Source organism: Filicampus tigris, chromosome 7 (assembly GCF_054856515.1).
Source record: "Filicampus tigris isolate MCC_2025a chromosome 7, RoL_Ftig_1.0, whole genome shotgun sequence".
Classification (NCBI taxonomy): Eukaryota; Metazoa; Chordata; class Actinopteri; order Syngnathiformes; family Syngnathidae; genus Filicampus; species Filicampus tigris.
Window position 1 is genome coordinate 2,233,730 of NC_141223.1, and position 21,815 is coordinate 2,255,544.

Below are 21,815 nucleotides of genomic sequence, written 5' to 3' on the forward strand. Positions count from 1 at the left end.
CTGAGGACGCAATGCACTAATATGCATAATTAACATGAAATGAATAATAACGGCAGTCTTGATAGTGGCAATGGAATATCCGAAGAAATCCCCGTGAATGATTATTTTACACCACTGCATGCATACATAATGCAATATTTAACAACAATCATTGTTGGTAGACGCATTATTATTGGTTTGTCTAATATTGTCAAAGGACGTCATCATTGCGCAAAAGTAAATATTTAGGATTAGTAAACACAAATGTGCACATGACATCTAATAAAAATGGAATTCACAGAGAACACCTTAAACTACAGTACACTGTTTTTGTACATTAATATATTCAATTAATTAATATGATCTAATAATATGCTGAGGGACTTTTACTTTTTAATTGTTACATACATAGTATACAGCACAAGAAATATGAATATTTTTCATTGTGCTAATTGAAGTCTTACTTTCACTTCACAGACTTCAAGTAAAAAAATATGAATAGTGACTCTCAGCATGCACAGCAATGAACAAAATAAGTTATGGTTGCAATATGTATCATTTTCATATGAGCAAATTGTTTGACCTTTTTGTCTTCACACCATTGAGAAGGGATTCATCCGTTTATAATGCATACCATCAAATATCATACATTATTAAGAGCGTTAAAATCATTTCATTTATCAATAACTGTTCTGCTTCTTTAAACATTTGACATTTTACTATGAATTTTATTATTTCTGTCATCAGGTATGTATTGTGGTTAGCAATGAATGCCCTTGGTCAGACGAAAAGTTAAAATAAATAAATAAATAAAAAAAGAAAAATCAACAAGTGGCTATTTGAGGAAGAATGGTGAAAGGTCCAAAAGCACCTCCAGTAGTTACTTGCATGAGGGGTGTGCGTGTGTTGTCAAAATATGCCTCATCTGCTAGCTCGAGTAATGATGGTCCATCTATTCTATTGGATTAGAGGAGGGATTTCACTGCGGTATTAATCTGACAAGACAGCAGCCGGCCGGCCGGCCGGCCACCCTGCCTGGACTCAGACTGAGTCGGGTTGTAGTGAATGCGACGCTCGCTCCGCTGCTTGGCTGCCATCGGGACGCAACATGAACCTCTTCTGCTTTTCATTGGTAAGAAGCGTACCACCTCGTTTGCACGTGTATGTGTGTGTTATGTGATCGCTTTTGTGATTGAGGAAGTGTTGCATTTAAAATTGGGCATGCGGCATGGGAAGGGAACGACTGCTGCTGTATGTTGTTGTTTTTTTGGTTTTTTTTTTAAAGCTATTGTTTACGACTGAATATCTAGATTTTTGTGTGAGTGTGTGTGTGTGTATATGATTGTATTCTTATGACTGTAGAGTGCTAAATGGGTTCGCTCACGCTAATGATGCAGCACACACATTATGTACAACTGCATAATAAAGTGGGATCAAAATGTATCTCTAATTGCAAATCCTTACAGAGATCATAACAACAACAACAATAATAATAATGAGAAGGATATTGCCTTTGCCATAAAAAAATGTTATTATTTCAGTTCATACACGTTTATTATTATTCCCAAGATGTGATTGGACAAAATGAGTAGCTACAAGAGGTGTCAAATATTACAAATTTTGCACACCGTAAACGACAACGTATAAGAGAAATACTTTTCTTATGGCATTTGTCTTTGTAGACTTTGATAGGTAGACAGGTAAATGGATGGATGGATAGATAAGAGAGATAGATAGAGACAACCCATACAGTCACACAACAGCAAAAGTCAAAAGTATTCATCCTTGGGCGAGCACACACACACACACACACCTCATCTCGGTTAACAGCCGAGCGCGCCGACGCTAGGTGTGCCTAATGTTGTGGCCCAGAGCGCACGCGACTCAACACATCTGTGCGCAGATGCTGTTGCACACGGTTGTGCACCAATAATGAGGATTACTCTCTAACCTCTGGCTAGATTGTCGTGTGTTACTCCACGTCACGTGCGCGATTGTTTTTCGAAAACTGGCTTTAATAGAGACAGGAAATTGGAGGCACGCAACGGCGATGGATAACCTTTTCGGGTTGTGTAACGATGAGTTGTTACAGAGCAGATAGCTGCAGCGGCTAGGAAACATATTGCCATCTTTAAGTGGGCCTTGTCATAAAACGGGCGGGTTAAAAACTGGTTACAACTGGAGCCAAACACATTTTTAAGCCACACTCAAAGCTCTTCGGAGGAATTTCGATCCACTCCGACATCAGCGATTTGGAGCGGCATTAGCGTGACGCAGCCGTGCGCTATCCAATACTTGGTCTCGTGTTACTCCTTAATCGAACACACTGTTCAAAAGTATCTGCAAAAAAACTAAACATAAAGCAAAGAGAATTACATGGTGTGTGTTGAAAACAGGTGTTCTAAAAAGCTAACAGACAACGCAACACGCAATAACGCGGACGTGCTAACGAATAGCAGTGCTGCTTAAGCGATAGAGATTTGAACACGAACTGTCCGGTTGCACGTGTAGACAACAATACTTATTGGCATATATTCTTTATCCTCAGAGAAAAAAAAAAAAGACTAATGTTACTGCAGTTTACTGAGACCAATAGGAGCACATGAATACTAATGGCATTTGCACTCATTTCAGTGAAGAAAGATGATTTAAGTTTTGAGTATTTTGATTTACAAGCATCACTCATTAGTCAAGGCACCACTTTAAATGTATGACTCATATTGCACTGAGCGGCCAGATCATTTCTTACATTGCATTTATGATTCTATGGCTATTGTCACACCGCCTCGCCATCACTGGCATCCACATCTCAAAAACGCAGAAAGCCAAAGAACAAGTAGAGCGCACTATTGTGGTTAACAATTTGGATGCTCAGAGCTGAGACTCCACAAATGATAATGGCTTGAACTCCAAACCGAATGAGGATAAGCAGTATAGAGAGAAAAAAAAAAAACAGCATTATATAATCGGTTGTGTGTGCTCCACCGTCTAAAATGATTACTTGATCATTCACTATGACTTCCCGACTACGACACCCCTCCTCCCCACATGTGTAACCTTTAAAAGCTGCTTGGTGTGCACGCTGAGTACTTCATGGCTGAAACTCGGTCAGATTTAGCACACAGACGAGATTAAATCCATTCATAAATTAGAGTGGCTGGGGGAAATAAACCACCTTAAAATGACTCCACAAAGTGTCGACCAAAGGCACGAATGCCACTTTTGCCAACCCAAGTCATTCACTCTTCCAAAAAAATGATTGGACTTTTTGGGGCGCAATGGCTTGTCATTAGGCTAAAAGCTAAAGAAGAACCCTAATCCTATCAACCTGTCAATGATGCAGAGCTTACATCCAAGTCATCAAAAAAAAAAAAAAAAAAAAAAAAGGCTTCATCAGGAGAAAAGACCCAGACCTAAACCCAATTCAAATGAATTCTGTGTATACATTCACTTATAATGACTGTGAGTCTGTTCCAAAATGGCTGACCAAGATTTGTGTGCGTGTTTACACCAGGAGGGTTCAATGGACAGCCTGTATGAGGCTGTCCAGACCTCCGGCGACAGCCCCCCTCAACCCATCCCGAGCCGCTCCACCAGCCGCTCGTGCAGCCCGGCGCTCCTGCTCGACGATGACGCCAGCTGGGGGGCTTCTAGAAGGTCCATTTCCATGGTGAGAGGCGTTCAAGTGCCCGTGGAATTTGGAAGGTTCACGAGCCCACAAAGAATTGACGTCTCTGTGCAAATGTCTTGGAGCACCAATTAGATTTGTTTTAAGAAAGCTATACTCAGCACATGATTGTTTCAAGGTCAATTGCGGGCCACATCCTGGTTCATGAAGGATGACGAACAGAAACATGCCAATAAAACAGCAAAACTGGTGACGGCCTAAGACTTTTGCACAGTACTCTGTAGCGACATATTATAATTATATGTGCAACACATACAAGACTTCTCTAGTATAATATGACTTTAAGCAACATGAACGATGTCATGTTTTACATTAGGAAATGACAATGAGGCCAGGCACCAGCGCCCACAAAACCAAAAGAAGGTAAGCTTCCGATTCCTACATGCTACCAAAACATATTAGAATTTGCCATCAAAGGCAAAGCTAAGGGTTGTGCAATTAATCGAAATTCAATTAGAATTACGATTACACTCCACGATTACAGAATTGGCATAATCGTAAAAAACAATTATTAATATTCAATTCTATCCAATGCACTGTTTGTTTGCACAAGGAAATCATACTTGAATTTTATAGATTTTGTACCGTTTTTAAAAATGTTATACCTAATTTGGTAGATTTTGTTTGATCGAAAAGGAAATTACTAACACTTATTTGTCTTTATATTTTTTCCGTTTTAACATTTCCTTGTTTTGAACCAAAAAAAAAAAAAGAAACGATCGTTTGAATCGTCGTCATTTCAATTATTCCCCAAATAATCATGATTCATATTTTTTTTCATAATCAAACAGCCCTATCAAATCTACGACATATTTCTCTTGTACGATAGAGGCTAAATTGTATTGTGAATCATAATCATAATCCAGCCTGGCATGCGGGCCCGTTGCCCGAGCGTCCTCAACTGCGGGATGTGCGTGCAAACGTGCAAGCCAAAGGGGGTTTCCCCACATGGCTTGAAAGGCTCTACGTTTACATTCGGTTGACGCCAATGCTGTAAATCCTTCCCGTAGCACAGCCGACAGGCTCTTGATAAGCGACGCGAAGATCTGCGCATCCTTCCCTCATCTGTCTGCAAGCGGCCTTCAGCAGGCACACTGACAGCTTGATCGAAACGAGTCGTTGTTGATTGCACAAGACGAGTTATGAAGATGTCATTTTTCCAATGCAGAAAATAGATCAAGCGGATTATGGCTCTGGGATCGTTGAACTAAGCGGATTGAAAGCCCACCTTCTTAGTCGCCAGACTCCGATGCACCTTCATTTCTAAGAACCACTCCTTTGCCTCCTTGTTGGCCTTTTGAAGGCCATCTAATAAATATTTGGTTGTATTTACGCACGAAAATATTCAATGAAACTAGCAAATGATTTTTAAAAAAATATATAATTCATTGAATCTTACTTTCAGAACACAAGTATCCAAATCTGCATCAGACAATGAGGCGCTGGGTGAGTCTTTTGTTAATTTTTTTTTTTTTTAACTGATGTGAATTTCTTTTCTTTATACATTGTTAAAAATCTAAATCCAGTGGAATCTTGAAGGGTGGACAATTTTTCTGACTGACTGGCCTACTCTGCTGACATTCCACTTTTGCCCGCGTTCAGTTCACCCCGACTTTTCAACTAAAATCCTTAACATTTGTGATTTGCAACCCCCCCCCCCCCACTGCTCAGCAGATAATGCCGTCGATAATGCGACGGTTTGGAAGACTGCCAAGAGCCCAGAAGATTTAGTCCACATCGCCAACCATCACAATGAAGGTAAATAGGGAATAAATCGGTTAAGCTGATCTATAGGCCAATGTTCATTTGGGATCTCAGCAGGGTGCTCCCCTCCCACTCCATCTTTAGCAGACAGTTTGGCCCAAACTGTGCAGGGCTTTGCAATGCCGAATAATCATCAATACAAATAGACAACATTAACAGGGCAAAATAGTTTAATAAAATAGTTTCGAGCTCACCAAATGAGGAGCAGCGAAAATGGATCGATGGATGTCAGTTTCCGGTGATGATATGCTATATTTGCTTTTGATTACGTTTCTTTTTTTGCAGAGATGAAAAGGACGAAGCACAGGGGGGACAACAAAGGCGGGAAATCCGCTCATCAATCTGGTACCAAAAAAAGGGACAAAATTTCCCCAAGCCAGGTAAATCATTCTGTATTTTCAGTTTATTTCAAACCTGTTAAAACTAAACTGTTCCAATGTCCAAATTTGTCATTGGTCGTCCATGTTTTGCTAGTTGTTCAAATAAACGCACAAATAAAAGCAATTAGATGCAATGCAACTGTGTGTCTTTGCTGAGCAAAATCGCAGAAGATCGAACAAAAATGCCGATTGGGTTTTAATACAGTGCAGATGGTCCAAAGAGCGCCACTGCTCGGTGTAATCTCTGAGCCACATGGCAGAGCAAGAGAAAGGGCTTAGAGCCCTTGTGGCAGGTCACCTAGCGTCCATTCCTGCTAAAGCTCAAAACAGTAAGAAGCAAACAAAGCCAGGCCATGAGCAGCAGCCATATTAGTTATATGTATATATAAAGATTGTCATATATATATATTGTTGTCTCTCTATACCTCGTTTCAGAACATCAATGCCAAAGCAGCAGCAACAGAATATAAACAAGCAGCAAAAAGGAACCAAAAACCTGGCAAGAAAGCGGCTGGCAAGAGTGGAAAAGAGGGGGCGAAGAAAAGTTACAATAGCACAGGTAATCAAGTTTTACAACTAAATGCGACTCAGTAGAGCGCCACATTATTCACGTCCATAAATCCCCACCCACATCCTGCGCGGGCCTCAATGTTGTCGATAAGTGTTCCTTTTCCACTGCAACATACCAACATGGCTCAACTAATTATTACAACTGTCCAAAGCAGGCACTACGAGGTACCATGTCAGCTACGTGGTCGGGGAATTTAGGCGTATGCATTTTGGAAGACCAATAAGCAAAATATGTCAAATTTGTCAAGGCAAGGCTCTAAATGACACGGAAGCTAACATGAGCTTACTCTTTGACCTGCAGTTTAAGAACTCGGGATATTTCTCTTGTCCTCACTCCCCAGCAGGAGCCGCCAGCCCCCCAATGGGACCACACCACCTGGCTGCGCCCTACGAGTCCGACGGGAGGCTCTACCTGGGCAAGTCCTGCACGCTTCCCGTGCAGGAAAACACAACTCCGGGCCGCCGCAGCGACCCCATCAGCCTGCCGGGCGGTGCGACACCAACTCACCAGCACAGCCGGCGATGGAGCGGCTCAGCTGACAACAGCCCCGCCTGGGGCGCCGCCGTCCGGCACAAATGCCGCAGGCCGCTCACGGAGTACGGCGCGCACTCCGATGACTTCGGCCTCCCTCGCCAGAAGGAGATGGAACGGCAGGCGGGCGAGGAAGGCGGCCCGGGTACCAAGCGTAAACCCCGGATTCCCCCAAAGGTGACGCGGTCCGTCACCGACTTGCATCTGTCAGAACCCAACGTAAGTCTCCAGCAGTGCATTCAACAACACAAGTCATATATTTGAGCTTTTTCGTAATAACGTCACGTTTGCTGCCACTCGTTGCTAGGCGGCAGTCATAACGCTCGATCAGGACTGCTCCATAGACCCCCCCCCCCCCCCCCCCCCCAAAAAAACTGCCAAATATCAGCGACACCCACTAAGATGTTTGAATGAGAACTGGAAGACAGACACAACACAAGGGAATTACTTTCTAATCATTTCTGATCGATTAATTTCTAGTTCATTTCTAATACTTGAATTTCACAGGTGAAGGTCTGATCAATTAAGGGCATCATTATCCATACCGCAGCCAAACATTGCGAGAAAGTGCACTTTTATTTGGATGAAGCACAGTCAAATAGCATGAGCTGCTCAAAAACTCTCTGGGGTGCAAGTCAACTTGATGACAATGTAAAGGTGAACAATGAAAACGGCAACTACAACTGCAAACGCAAATATTTGCCATGTGTACTTTCCTGCCGAACGTTATCCATTCAACACATCAAAATTCAGTTTAACGCAAACTAGCGGCTACGAGTGATTTTTGTCTTCATATAACGTTCATATTTGAGAGAAACATGGCAACATTTACTGAATGCGGTGTGCCCCCTTACCCAATATCCTGTGAGCCACAGTTTTTTTTTTTACTCTGTAGCTTAACCTCTTCATGTCTTTATTTAAAGTTGAACATTTTTTGAAGAATATGTTCCCAGCAAGCCCACTAGTTGAAACACGGCATTCTGATTAATAGTGCTTTTGTGCAATATGAGTTAAGCAGCAAAATCCACCCGTTATTAGCCATCTCATGGGGCGGCCATTTTGTCATTTCTTGTCGACTGAAAATGACATCACAACTACCCAGGGCTCAGGGCACGGCCAATCGCGGCTCGCCTGTTTTCTAAAGCTGAGCCGTGATTGGTCGTTACCTGAGCAGCTGTGATGTCATTTTCAGTCGACAGAAGTGACAAAATGGCCGCCCCCTGAGCTAGCTAAAAACGGGTGGATTAGCTCACACATTAGCCACAAACGCAATATTGATCAGAATGCCGTGGTTAGACTAGTGGCCTTGCATAAAACATATTCTTGAAAAAAAAAAAAATGTTTGGGTTGACTTCCGCTTTAATGCAAGATCCAGATCAATCAGCTTCGACGTTGTCTAAGTACTGACAGACTGACCTCAGAGGTCAGAGCTTTATGCGTTTGTTTGACATCTTTACCAATTTAAGACCCTTGATGAGAATTCCCGGTTGGGCACGTGCGTCCTCTTTGCCACGTTTTCTGCGGCTTAACAAGACTTGTGGGGCGATTGTTTACAATGACTAGGATGATCGCCACAGATAGATGACAAGATCCCTATAGAAGCTATAGTGTCACTGATCCTTAGAACGTTTGAAACGCAGCGCCTCCTGAGAATCATTGAAGACTTGTTTTGTATCTGAAAAGTGGCTTTTCAGGTCAACAGAAAATATGTAGGCCCATGTATGTGAAACCGTGCAGACGTGTGCGGTAGGAAGCATTTGTCAAAAGGCCATGCAAGAGAAGGAAACGCTCAGTTTTTTTTTTCCCCCCCCACTGCAAATACATATGAGGTAGAGCTACGTATGTATGAAATACTTGCACTGAAAATAGTATGCAAGTCTGAAAGTTACTGGCAGTAATTGAAGTGGCAATACTTAATTGAAGAGTGCAGTACACTCAACGCACTAGAAGCCAGCCGAAGCTCGTTGCTAGCTAGCCGGCGTAGCGCAGGTAGCACCAAGCCCGCTCGACCGCCGACTACCCGCGTTAGGTGAGCGACATGATTTTTTTTTTTTTCTTTTAAATTTTGCCTCACAAACTGCTGTATGAAACATTTTATTTCGAGTCTTGTGCATGCATGGTTAATATGTTTAGGGAGGCCGATTCCAAGTCATGCTCAGACACAAAGTTCAAAAAGACACAATAGAAAAACAGCCACAACAATTGTAAACAAAACGGCTGCCCTGTGGGTCAGCGTGGGAAAAAAAATTGAAACCGTAATCTTGATTGACAGCAATTTGCGTCTGATTGAAAAGGCAGGCAGGGATTAAGCAAGCGTTTTGTCTTTAGAATTCCCTGCTTGCAACGAGTGAGTGATTGAAATGCAATGTCATCTGCTGTGGACACCGGCACGTGTTTTTTTTTTTCCATCCCACTGTGAAAACCCTCAAGTGTGTCATACGATTCATAAAAGGAGAAGGCCCAACAAGTAACAAGTGACAGACGGGAATGGATTTCGACACAACAAAGTTACCACTTCAAGCGGCAGCACTTCCTCAAAAGCAAAGCCCAACATTAAGAAATGAATACAGACGAAACTTCAAATCTTCAGGCATAATGTAACCTCAATTTGTTCCCCCAATGCTAGTTTGAGGACTACTACATTTTTCCCAAGTGGGGCAAGGGGGGGGGGCAGTTGAAGTCAGTTGTAGTGTTATAAATAACTCAACAACGGGACCCCCTCGCAAAAGAGACGTTGCATCTCAAGGGGTTTATCCCACATTAAGAATTTCCGTCATCATGTTTGAAACTGCAAAAAGACGAAATACCGCATTAGCGTGGAACCGCAGTAAAACCAAAACAACTTCGACTGCTGCTATCTGCGACGTCACGTCGCTTCTTTTAACTCAAAACTAAATGCGACTCTTCCTGGATGTGGTGTCAATGTTTTTTAAGTCGAGCGGGGCCGTAAAGCCTCAATTTTCCCCCTTTCAAAAGCGCTTCTGCAATGACAGACACAAAGTCGGTTGCTTCACACCCTGTGTGTTGCAAGGAAGTCAGACGCACACTCGCGCAGCCCCAGCGTCAGTCCGCACTTGAGAGTCAGGAGACCAAAAAGAAACGAGAAAATGTTGCAGAGGGCCGCTTCCAACGTGTCCGACAAAACAAAGAGCAGCAAACCAAAGGTAGGAGGTGACACTATTAATGCAATATACCTTCGGGAAATCAAGTGTATTCAAATTCTACCAATGATTTTTGACAATATAAGGAAAAAAAAAACGGTTATCATTTAGTTGCGTTCTTGTATTTCCTCATTTAAAAAAAATTTTTTTTATATGAAGCAAAATCAGACAATTCAATTCACATTAGGGTGAAAGCCTCCGACTGGCCTGTTTGTATTTTTGGACAGCAAGGATGTCGTTCAGCCCCGTCGCGGCATTAAATCAATCCACAGAGGACTATCGAGGAGCGGGCGGCTCATATTTAACCCAGGATTTTCCCAGGGATTACTTGGTTTATATAATTATTCGCCGCTCTGTTGTGCAGATGACAGAGGGTTTGGGAGAGATTATAATGACATTAGTTTTATGGAAAATTGGGGCTGGAAAATAACAAGGAGAGAAAGGGAAGCAAGCGTGACGAGTGCGTAATGGCTTTACTCTGCTTACCATATTACATAAATACTTGTCACGACAATGTGTTACTTCATATATACTCATCTGCCACAACAGTTGGCACCTGCCTGCGCAATCCGAGCACATCCAATAGTAGCAGTATTGAACACCTCTTAAATGGTAACAAGTTCTGAAGAACTGCAACATTTTAGAAACACCTCCGCATGATACAGTGCAATCCAACAACGGTGTTCATAGTCGTCACATTTTAAGAGCGATTGTTTTGACAATGGCACCAATACAAAAAAAAAACCCCACACAAAACCATATTAATACTATTTTATGTCCTCCACAGCGCTCCACAAGCTTTGGGAGGTTTGAGGGTTTGAGACCTAATCCATCTCCAGACAAAGCCAAAGAGAATGGAACAAATATGGTTTGTATATTTCACTTTTCAGTCAGGCTGTAAAGGCTGTCAATAATTATATATATATTTAAAAAAAAAAACTTTTTCCCGTTAAAAAAATCAATAAAAGAAAAAAAATCAATTGATTTATTCCTGCCTTTTTGCTTGATGAAATTATTATTCATCATTATTACATTATCCAAAACAAATGCTTGTTGTCATTTTTCCTTCCTGGGATTTGTTTGATTTCTCCCAACACCAAACAAGCTTTGAAAAGTTTTGTTTTCAGGCAAGTTCCCCCCCCCCCTTACCCATGAAAAATAACGTGTATCAATTTCCACAGAAATAATTGAATATTATTTTCATTACCAATAATATGAAAATAAAAATGTCCCTTCAGTCCAGTCCTTCTCAAATAGTGGTGCGGGCCTACCTTGGGGCGAAACATGTTTTTTTAATTGACATACTAGAGTCAATTGTATAAATTGTAATTGCACATCCACTACAGTAGGTGGCAGTAGCCCTCTCATTTGTTATTTATTACAGGCAAACTACAATTTTTTTTCTGTGACAGACTGAAATTACATGTTAGTAAAGTTATTTGTTGTAAGTTGATCTATAGTCCTTTACTTTTTAGTTTTCTTTAATGTCAATAAGGATACAATGTGAGGCAGAGGTGCCCTTACAACATTTTTTTCAACAAATGATACGATTTATAGTTGCAGCGGAGGGTTTAGGTGGAGTGAAAAATGTTTTTTTTCTTCACAGCGAGGGCATAACAGAAAATAATTGAGTTTAGTCGAAACATGTAAAAGGTGATACTTAATAGGTTAACATTTGAAATGTTTCAGAATTCAACACAGTCAAACTACATGTCACAGCTGATGTGAAAGTAAAACTAACTCCGCTATTGACCTACAATTTTATTTATATAGCGCATTTCATAACAAAGCACTTTACAAACAGTAAATGATAAATAATAATCCGAAAAGTCACTTAATATAGCGACTAATTTGGCAAATCAGATTTTGCTTTTTTTTTTAAGAGGGAGAAACTCAACATGTTATCTGGGGAACATATTTTCACAGGTTTTAGTACATTTGGATTGCAGAGTGTGTGTAAAATTGAGACATTTTCACAAAACTTTTTTCACAGCTCCCCGAAGAAAGTGAGAGCTTGGAGCCAAACAAGTCGGCGGGAATTGGGAAGAAAATGAAAGCCATTTCATTGACCATGCGCAGAAAAATGGGCAAAAAACATGCCAAGTCCTTCTCTGAAGAGATGGTGAGCTTTCCTGAAAAGCAGAATTCGGGCAGTTAACTGAACTATTCACAAATGAAGGTTAATGAACATTTTCTTCGTTTATGTGTGACAGGGTGATGACACCGAGACAGAGACGACACCTGCACCTGAAAAAAACTCGACAAGGGCCAGCAACTCTTTGGAAAGTCTTTACAGCGGCCAAAGTTCCTCAAGTACGCAAATAATCATATTTTACCAGTTGTAAAACAGCACATTAACTTCCAACACGACAGTTTTTGTTTTATTTTACTGCGCAAAACCTCTGGCATAAGCGATGTACGTCACACATCACAGTTAAATGGCGGAACACAGATGTGTACTATTTTTTGGGGCACTTACTCAACTAAATGAACTGTTGTGACACAACTACCGTCGCCAGTAGAGTTGTATTACTCACCAAAGTCTTCATATTTGACGTATGTATGCCGATTAAGGGGCCAAAATTCTTTCAGTTACGAAGACGAGCAGATGGTGCACTTGCGCTCGGTGTTTCTATTACAACGTCACAGCGTCATCTTGTGGTCTGGCATGTGTATTGCCATTGGAAAAAAAAAATAAAATAAAATGTGTTGCCATTGCAGTTGCTCAAAAACGTAAACATGTCCGCCATATTGAATGTGTCAAATCTGCCCTGTTAATGGTACATTGATATGCAGAGCAGACTATGTGATGAGACTTGCTTTATGCATATTGTTGCTTCAGGTGGGGTTACCAGTGAGTCCAATGGTTCTGGTCAGAGGGACAGTCTGAGGTTGGAGGAGGACGGTTCCTATCAGGGTCAGTTCTGTGGCAGAGCCCGTGTCCACACGGACTTTGTCCCCAGCCCGTATGACACAGACTCTCTCAAACTTAAGGTCAGATGCGTGTCATGATAATTGTACTTGTATATGGCTTGTGCACAACTTAAGTCTGATCCAAATGTTTGATTTCCATCCATATTCCAGGCTGGTGACATTATCAGCATCATCAGTAAGCCTCCAATGGGCATCTGGACGGGCATGCTCAACAACAGGGTCGGAAACTTTAAGTTCATCTATGTGGACGTTTTGGTGGAGGAGGAGGAAAAACAAGAAGAAAAAGACGATGACGACGACGACGAAGCTCCCACGATACGACAACAGAAACTATGCAAAAGACCTCGGCCCAAGACGTTGCTGGAGCTGCTGGAGCGACTCAATCTGGAGGTGAGGATGTCTGCATTAACATTTGGTATAAAGTGAAAGAAAGAAAGAAAGAAAGAAAGAAAGAAAGAAAGAAAGAAAGAAAGAAAGAAAGAAAAAGCAGGGGCAGGGAAAGGGCAAGGAGAGAAACAGGAAGTAAGACAGAATTAAAGCAGAAGTCAACGCGAAAATGTTCTTTGCAAGAATATGATCTATGCTGCCCCACTAGTCTAAACACGGCTTTCTGATTAATATCGCGTTTGTGGAATACGAGTTAAGCAGTAAAATCCACTGCGGTGTCATTTTCAGATGACAGACGTGACAAAATGGCCGCCACCTGAAATGGCTAAAAACGGGTGGATTATGCTGCCTTAAACTGATACTCCACAAACGCAATATTGATCAGAATGCGATGCTTAGACTAGTGACGGAACAATAGAACATATGATTGCAAATCATTTTTTGGGGTTGCCTTCCTCCTCAAAGGAATTCCTACAAAAACCGTGATGTCGTCATATCATTGAGTTTTCCTTAAAGACTTAAAGGCAGACCTTCCAAAAGATGCAAATGCCATAGGTGAAGAAATATTGAAAGTAACAGGCTTGCCTTCGGCACAGCGCCACCTGCTGGATGTAGTGCCGCACATGCTCGTAACGCAACTAGGCCGGCGGCAAGTGTTTGCCCCTTTTTAATGCCACGATTCACTTTTGACAATATAATTTGCAAGTGTTGCCTCTCGCAGGAGTACGCCTCTGCCCTGCTGCTCAATGGCTACCAGACGGTGGACGACCTCGCCCACCTACAAGAGAAACACCTCATCGAGCTCAACGTCAACGACCCCGAGCACAGAAGCAAGCTGCTTGCCGCCTCCCAGTGTCACTACTCAGAAGGTCAGCACACAACACACGCGGAATAAAGTCTATTCAATAGTTTAGCAATCTATCTCTGTCCATATAGAAAGTCTACACGCCCTTCTTGTGATTTAAAAAATGAGAACAAACTGTTCTCAAAGATTAAATGCACGTATATTATATATCGAAACATCAGAGAATCTGTTCTAACAAAAATGCTCCGAAACATTTCACTCCAAAAAGGCTCACAATATACAGCACACCGTAACGGTAAACATCGGCGGTGTCATATTTCTTCACACATTGAGTATGACCCTCAGAGGACTAAGAGGAAAAAGGTTGCCCACAAGATTTTAATCACTCTAATAAAGAACCTCTCAAACTTCCCCCATCGGTTAGTTGGAAATGTTTTTGACACCTTCAAATGTAAAAGGCCAGATAGAAGCCATGACGTTTCAAGTCTTTACAGGAACTCTTAAGCGGTGACTTCCTGCTAGTCACATAGAAAGTGCTGAAGAGGCCAGAAGGGGTTTCTTTCTTTCTCAGCTCTCGCAAAGCAGAAAGCCAAAAATATCCATCGTTAGTTTTCAGAGAGAACAAAAACTGCCGGGTTAAATTAAGCCTCGCTTGTTGTTTTACCACACTGAACCCAACCGAGCAGATGTGACCGAGGCTAAATAAAGGTCATTGTTTGGCAGATGGCAGCTTGTCGGTCCTTCTCGGTTGTTTAATCAGATGTGACTCCATTTATATATATATATATATATATATATATATATATATATATTTTTTTTCCATTACTAAAGATTTGGACATTTTCCCCTTGTTTCTATTTGTTTGTGAGACTGTGTTTTGTCACCTTATTTCCAGTGACTCTGTTCAGTTACTTCATTAATTTATCATCATCATCATTATGAAGTATTTGCTTGACATTATGAGTTATTTTGAAATCAATGATTTTATTTCTTCTTGCACTTTGTTCTTGCTGTTACTGTGTTTTTTTTTTTTTTTGTTTAACCAAAAGTAATGAACCAGGTGACACTTTTAAATGCGTAAATGCGTAGTATACTGGTTTTATTTTATGACTTTTTTTTTTTTTTTTTTACCGCGATGATATTCTGAATTACACTTGGAATTTTGTTTATTTTTTCAAATGAAAGAGAAAATCAACAATGGTCAATAATCACTAAAATTGGCAAAAATTGTAACCTTAATGAAGGCAAGCACTAAAGCATTTTAGAAAATGGATGGATGGAAGTCACAGAGGGCAAACATCCAAAAGCAACTTGTGCTTGTCGCATCATTGAACCGCTTTCCCGAGTGGCCGTTTGGGAGTCAAATTTGGACTTTTGTGCCTGCAGGCGATGATGTCAGAGATGCGGACGAGAGCAAATCGCCCGGTGGTCCACAGGAGGAAGACAGCGACTGTCCAAGGGACTCGGGCTGCTTCATCCCGTCCGAGTGCTCGGACGGCAAGGACGACGCAGAGCAGCTCACAGACGCCGTGGCTTCTTAACATTTTCACTTAATGTAAAAAAAAAAAAAGAAAAAAAAAAAAGATGCGGACCCTCCTCGATATTCGCAAACGGTTCGTACGCAACTCGCGTCACGGCGGACAGAGTTTCTCTTGACTCGGGGTGATATCCTGAGCAGCTGTTTGTTACAATAATCAACATGCAATTCTAATTTCTAGGTGGAGTCATTTGTGTGACATTTTGTTCAAAATCACCACTTTATTGTATTTATTTTTTATTGAAAATCATTCAGTACTTGTACTTCTTTATGCTTTATCACATTAGAAACTCCCTTAATGCATCCTTTAAATATGTTGCCACCTTTGTGACTTTCATTTTCTATGAATAAAGTGACAAAAAAATGATTGAATAAAGTGGACGATTTTTCGGCATGGTATTTGGATGATGTATAAATTCCAAAGTTGCCTTATATTGTATATATATACGTTACTGTCTGGAGAGCGCTTTGTTACAGCTGCAGCTGTTGTGATCGTGCTATATAAATAAAGTTGCTGTTGCTGCTGCTGCTGTATACTATGCAGGGAGTTAAATATGCTTGTCTGAATGGCAGAGGGAGGAAACAGTGTATTCATGTGAATATTTATGTAAATAACAATTAATAAACACTGCCAACCGTCTAATTGAGATTGTCGTTATTGTTGTTATTACAGTACCGGAGACGCTTTGAATTCATGCAAATCAAAACCATAATAGCAATATATTTGTTTCGATAAAATCAACATTTGTATTTGTACAAATGAGGTAAAAATAGAAATTCTCCCAAACTAATTTAAAACATGTTGAATAATTCAGAATGCATTATTTTGTTGAAATACTATAACCATTTTGAATTAACAGTTAAAATCTGTATAAATAAATACATTTTAAATGAACTTTTAAGACTATTACTAACAAATAATTGAATGTTTGAATTGAATACTGGAAACTCTGAATTAATATGAATTAAAATGACAATAAAGTAAGTGCAAAGCGTAACTGTGAAAGGAATTACATTTATTTTCACGATGATACTGTAAACACTTTGGATTAAAATTGCTTACAAAATAATATTTGTTTTAACAATTAGAACATTTTTAGCCATGTTATTTGCCTGATCTCATGTGAAATAAATCCTTTTGATTGACAATGATTAAGAATCTAACATTTGAGTCTAAAGATTAGATACCTAAATTCCATAAATATGGGGTGGCCGGAGGGTTGCGAGAGAGACCACAAAGTTCCACGACTGTCTTTCAAACACAGTCACAACAGAGCAAATAAAGAGCAACAACTATTTACAAGGAGTGCTGGAAAATATCCTGGGAACTATGTGCACGGCCTCACCATCGCTGCAGTACATTTAATAATTTAAATATATTTATTATATTTAAAAATACACTTATTTCTTAAAAAGAAGGATATACTTTCGCTCTGCAAATACATACGTAATAATTTCAAAACATTATTATTTCATTACTGTTACTGCATTATTTAACGATGATGATGAACAAATATCAAAAGTGCGTTTGTGACAAATAGGAGCGAGTCCTCTATTTGATGACGCGAGCGTCTCGCATGTCATTCTGGGAAATGTAGTACTAAACGACAATTCCTGTCGCCCTTATCCCCGTTGACAGTGCGGCTCTCTGACTACATTATCCAGCATCCCGCGCAACACAAATGCAGTGCTGACGTGTATTTAGTAGGAAGTGCGAATGTCGCATCGTCTTTTGGGCAAAATTGACAGTAACAAGTACCAATTCAGTGGTGTTAACAACCGCTTCTGGTCATTTCTACTGGGGGCGGATTTGCAAACGGACGTGACGATGGCAGGAGAAATGTCAATAATTGGTAAGTCGAAAAATAACCGACTTAGATGAATAAAGTATTTGCCTGCCTATATGTCTATCTTTGTCTGTCTGCCTGCGGATATGTACGTTCATCAAATCTAATCTAATCGAATGAAAAGGGGCGTGCTAATATCGCTGTTTATGTTGACTGCAGGATCGATGATCCTGGCTCTGTTCTTGGCTGGTTATTTGGGTCAGCAGTACTTACCTCCACCTAAGCCCAAAGTGATCGGCCTGGACCTGGGCACCACTTTTTGCTCCGTGGGCGTGTTCCACCCCGGCAGCGGCGAGGTGGAGGTGATCGCAGACGAGGAGGGCAGGAAAAGCATCCCAAGCGCTGTCTCCTTCACCAACACAACAGTGCTGGCTGGGCACGATGCCGTGGACGTGGCCGACAACAACCCCCGCAACACCATCTATGACGCCAAGCGATTCATCGGGAAGATCTTTACTCCGCATTTGCTGGAGCAGGAGAGCAGCCGCTATCCCTTCAAGGTGACTTGGACACGTGACCGAGCTCACGTGACTCCAATAGGACGTTATCGTCCCCAAAAAAATAACAGTCAGGGTGGCATGCGGCGGGTTGCGAGTGACGCTTTAGCTTTATGCTGCATTTTACAGGTTTATTTTCAAAACTTTTTTCCAGGTGATCTGCAACAACGGGAGTGCCGAGTTTGCGATCACCACCAACGTCACATTCACGGTGACGCCCGAGTTCATCGGCTCTCGGCTGCTGCTGACGATGAGGAAGATGGCCGAGCGGCAGCTGGGCGTGCCCGTCCACAAAGCCGTCATCTCGGTGCCCGCGGAGTTCGACGAGAGGCAGCGGGAGTACACGATCAGAGCGGCCAACCTCGCTGGTCCGCCGTAAAACAACAACAACCACCATCCTTCATGATTTTGATATCATTCTCAGTCGCATGACTAATTTGACAAACCGACTCACAGGCTTGGAGATCTTGCGTGTTATCAACGAGCCGACGGCGGCGGCCATGGCGTACGGACTTCACAAGGTGGACGTCTTCAGCGTGCTGGTGGTGGACCTCGGCGGAGGAACCTTGGACGTGTCTCTGCTCAACAAACAGGGTGGCATGTTCTTCACCAGAGCCATGGCTGGTAAAATGCTCTCTCTACCTCAGGATATTCGTCAAAACGCAGAATATCGGCGCTGATAATCGATTAATCGGTCCTGGCTGATAAATCGGTCTGCCTGATAGTCGGGCCCGGCCAATAATCGATAACCGGTCGATAAATCGTCCCGGCCGATAATCGGTCGATCCCTGCTAATTGTGCTCAAATCGTGCATTCCTGCAGGGAACAACAAGCTGGGCGGTCAAGACTTCAGCCAGAGGTTACTGCAGTACGCCACAGAGCGAGTGCGACAGGAATTCGGCGTCGTGCCCACTCTCAAAGAGGACCTCCATCGCCTCCGCCAGGCCGTGGAGGCGGCCAAGATCGACCTCACCCTGCAGGCCAGCGCCACCGTCAGGGTGCCGCTCCGCCTGCTCGCCCGTGACGACTCGGCCCCGGAGCCGACGCTCTTCGAGGCGGCGGTCACGCGCGAGCTCTTCGAGGAGCTCAACGAGGACCTCTTCCGGAAGATCTTGGCCCCGGTGGAGACGGTGCTCGCCGAGGGCCGCCTGGACAAAGACCAGGTGGACGAGATCGTGCTGGTGGGCGGCTCCACCAGGATTCCGCGGATCCGCCGGCTCATCGCCGAGTTTTTCGGCAAGGAGCCCAACACTTCGGTGGACCCCGACCTTGCCGTGGTGACGGGCGTGGCCCTCCAGGCCGGCATCGTGGGCGGATCGTGGCCGTTACAAGTCAGCGCCATCGAGATCCCCAACAGGCAACTTCGGAAGACCAACTTCAACTAGTCGACAAACCGGGACAGTGCGGGGACCCGCCTGAATGTACTTCGTTGGAGACGCTGACAACCGGGCTATGATGAGAACGATAACATTGACTTCAAGTGACCTGCAGACGCGCTGGCGCTCAAGCTATAAAAAGGGCTCAGGGCAATAATGCTTTCTTTCCTTCTGGCCTTCCCGTTTGTTGTGATTGGAATTCCAACCACGATTTAAAGCAGTCTTCATCTGAAAGCTATGAAATGACCAGAACGTAGTTGGCCCACTCTTGTCTCAGTGGCTCGATTCCACATCAAAGGGCCAAATCGGCAGGAATGAAGAATCTCAGGAAGTGTATGGACTTGGCTAAAGGGGGACCGGACCGCAGGGTTGTCGGTTCAACACCCAATGGGGACATTGGCAACTGTCATGAAGTGCATACATCTGCCCCCACCCCCCCACCCTCACCTGAATATCAGTGTAATTTAATAAATTAAAAACTGATGTCTATTTATCATAAGGAAATGCTTTGCTTTACTTGGTGTGCCTGTCACAAACACAACCGCAGTCTTCTTGCCAGCATACCGTTTAAGCCTCAGTCAGCAAGTCTTGCGTATCGTCAACTTTTAGGCCAACAAGCAGTATTCAAAAATAATTCAAAGCATGGAAAAAAAAAAAAAAAAAAAAAGCTGCCATTTGGACCATTTTAACCGCCGCAAAGTTGTTTACAAACAAAGCACTTGCGGACTGGACTAGAAGTTGTTTCAAATTTTATTCCACTTCTGAGGCACAAGTACAAGTCAAACACAAAAAGGCAAGTTGCCCCCATCAGTGTCCCTTTCAGTTAACTTAGTTTTATTCACACTTCATATTTTTACAGCAGCAAGTGACATGAAGATGCTTTTGGTTTGTAAACAACAACTAGCGTAGCCCTGACTGCAGCCGAGGTCCATCAATAGTCACGTGACTCACATTTGTGTTCTGTGTTGGCTTGCAAACAACGATTTTCACTGTTGTAGCGCTGCGTAGCATCACATGCACGACACGGCGCACGGGCTAAACACACACATTTATATATATATATATATACACACACACCCAAACAATTAGGGTACATACTTGAAGTGGTTTAAAAAAAAAAAAAAAAAAAAGAGGAGTAACACTTTTTTGTGCTATTACGTCCTGGCTGTACAGCTCACATATGTCCTGTATGATCATAACTGTTCCATGCACCCGCAGGACTTCTTTATACAGCATTTACACTGTTATACACCTTAAAGCGGAAGTCAACCCAAACATTTTTTTTTTTTTTCAAGAATATGTTGCCAGCCAGACCCCGCTAGTTGAAACGCGGCATTCTGATTAATATTGCGTTTGTGGAATAAGAGAGCAAAATCCACCCCTTTTTGTCCATCTCAGGGGGCGGCCATTTTGTCACTTCTCTCGACTGAAAATGACATCACAACTACTCAGGGCTCAGGTAAGGACCAATCACGGCTCAGCTTCAGAAAACGGGTGAGCCGTTGGTCAGTAGTTGTGATGTCATTTTCAGTCGACAGAAGTGCCGAAATGGCCGCCCCCGGAGATGGCTATAAACGAGTGGATTAACACTATTAATCAGAATGTTGTGTTTCAACTAGTGGGCTTGCATAGAACATATTATTGAAAAAAAAAAAAAAAAAAAGCTTTGGGTTGACTGACTTGATGAGCTGGAAGCATTTTTCATGCTGAAATACAGTTTGGTTTCGTATATAATCTATCTATAGTGGATTTTACATTTAAATACTCCCCCCCCCCCACACACAAAAAAAAAAAAAAAGGCAACAGTGCTTCAAATGGAAGGAACTCCATTTTGGGAAAATGAGCTTAAAATGAAGAATATGGAAGTCTATTAAAAACGACAAGCCAAAGAAATTCCGCGGCTTGAAAAGTGCTGAGTCCCATGCGCGTCCGGGAAGCCGAAGCTCATTTACAAAATGTACACCTGGCGGCTGGCGGCCTCCGTCACTGGCTGCCACCTCGGTCCGTGTAGTAGTCATAGTCGCTGGGGCCGTCTGCGTAGGGCTCCTCGCCGCTCCCGACGCCGTTCCCCACCTCTGCAGGGAGCCAAAAGACATACAAGCGCTCAGATGGCAATCAGTTACATCGTAGCGCACGCCGGTCCTCAGTTCATGACGGACTTCTAACAGTGGGATTTATTACAGTATTCTTTAGAATGAAAAAAAAAAAAAAAAAAAAAATGTGAATGCTAATCCGCGAGTATGCGTGGTTCATTGCCTTATCGTTTTTGGAGCATTATCGGGGGCTTTTTAAATAACAGTTCCTTTAGTTTTGTATGTTTTTAGTAGAGGTGTGACAAATAACGCTTTTAATCTGAAA

At 42.4% G+C, this 21,815-nt stretch overlaps 3 protein-coding genes and 1 long non-coding RNA gene across 13 annotated transcripts in view; 2 read left to right on the forward strand and 2 right to left on the reverse strand.

The window, feature by feature from the left end:
• Positions 1-981: 981 nt before the first annotated feature.
• Positions 982-16,380, forward strand: samsn1a (SAM domain, SH3 domain and nuclear localisation signals 1a). Of its 3 annotated transcripts, none has more exons than XM_086035354.1 (15): positions 982-1,111; positions 3,494-3,649; positions 3,984-4,030; positions 5,073-5,113; positions 5,339-5,425; positions 5,717-5,811; positions 6,247-6,370; positions 6,723-7,132; positions 10,862-10,942; positions 12,068-12,196; positions 12,288-12,387; positions 12,917-13,068; positions 13,159-13,398; positions 14,117-14,264; positions 15,587-16,380. In XM_086035354.1, exons 1-15 carry the CDS (start codon positions 1,088-1,090, stop codon positions 15,739-15,741), a joined length of 1,989 nt encoding a protein of 662 aa, XP_085891480.1. In that variant the 5' UTR covers positions 982-1,087; the 3' UTR covers positions 15,742-16,380. The 3 variants fall into 3 exon arrangements, with proteins under 3 accessions (XP_085891480.1, XP_085891482.1, XP_085891481.1); XM_086035356.1 differs by having other exon boundaries at positions 6,726-7,132; XM_086035355.1 differs by having other exon boundaries at positions 5,342-5,425.
• Positions 11,823-13,474, reverse strand: LOC147144377 (uncharacterized). Its single transcript, XR_015087431.1, has 2 exons — positions 12,612-13,474; positions 11,823-12,206 (listed from the first exon to the last, which is right to left on the reverse strand). It is a non-coding gene; the product is annotated as an uncharacterized LOC147144377 (long non-coding RNA).
• A 1,026-nt stretch (positions 16,381-17,406) lies between the features above and the next one.
• On the forward strand, positions 17,407-19,956 carry hspa13 (heat shock protein family A (Hsp70) member 13). Its single transcript, XM_086035037.1, has 5 exons — positions 17,407-17,590; positions 17,744-18,084; positions 18,236-18,449; positions 18,538-18,705; positions 18,904-19,956. Exons 1-5 carry the CDS (start codon positions 17,455-17,457, stop codon positions 19,464-19,466), a joined length of 1,422 nt encoding a protein of 473 aa, XP_085891163.1. The 5' UTR covers positions 17,407-17,454; the 3' UTR covers positions 19,467-19,956.
• A 233-nt stretch (positions 19,957-20,189) lies between these two features.
• gdpd5b (glycerophosphodiester phosphodiesterase domain containing 5b) overlaps positions 20,190-21,815 on the reverse strand; it is a 36,198-nt gene continuing 34,572 nt past the window's right edge. For all 8 annotated transcript variants that reach the window (XR_015087373.1, XR_015087374.1, XM_086035032.1 and 5 more), the window contains one exon: positions 20,190-21,532. Coding sequence is in view for 3 of the 8 variants with exons in the window: in XM_086035031.1 (XP_085891157.1) it covers positions 21,441-21,532 (92 nt within the window). In the remaining 5 variants the exon portion in view is untranslated. The remainder of the gene's footprint in view (positions 21,533-21,815) is intronic.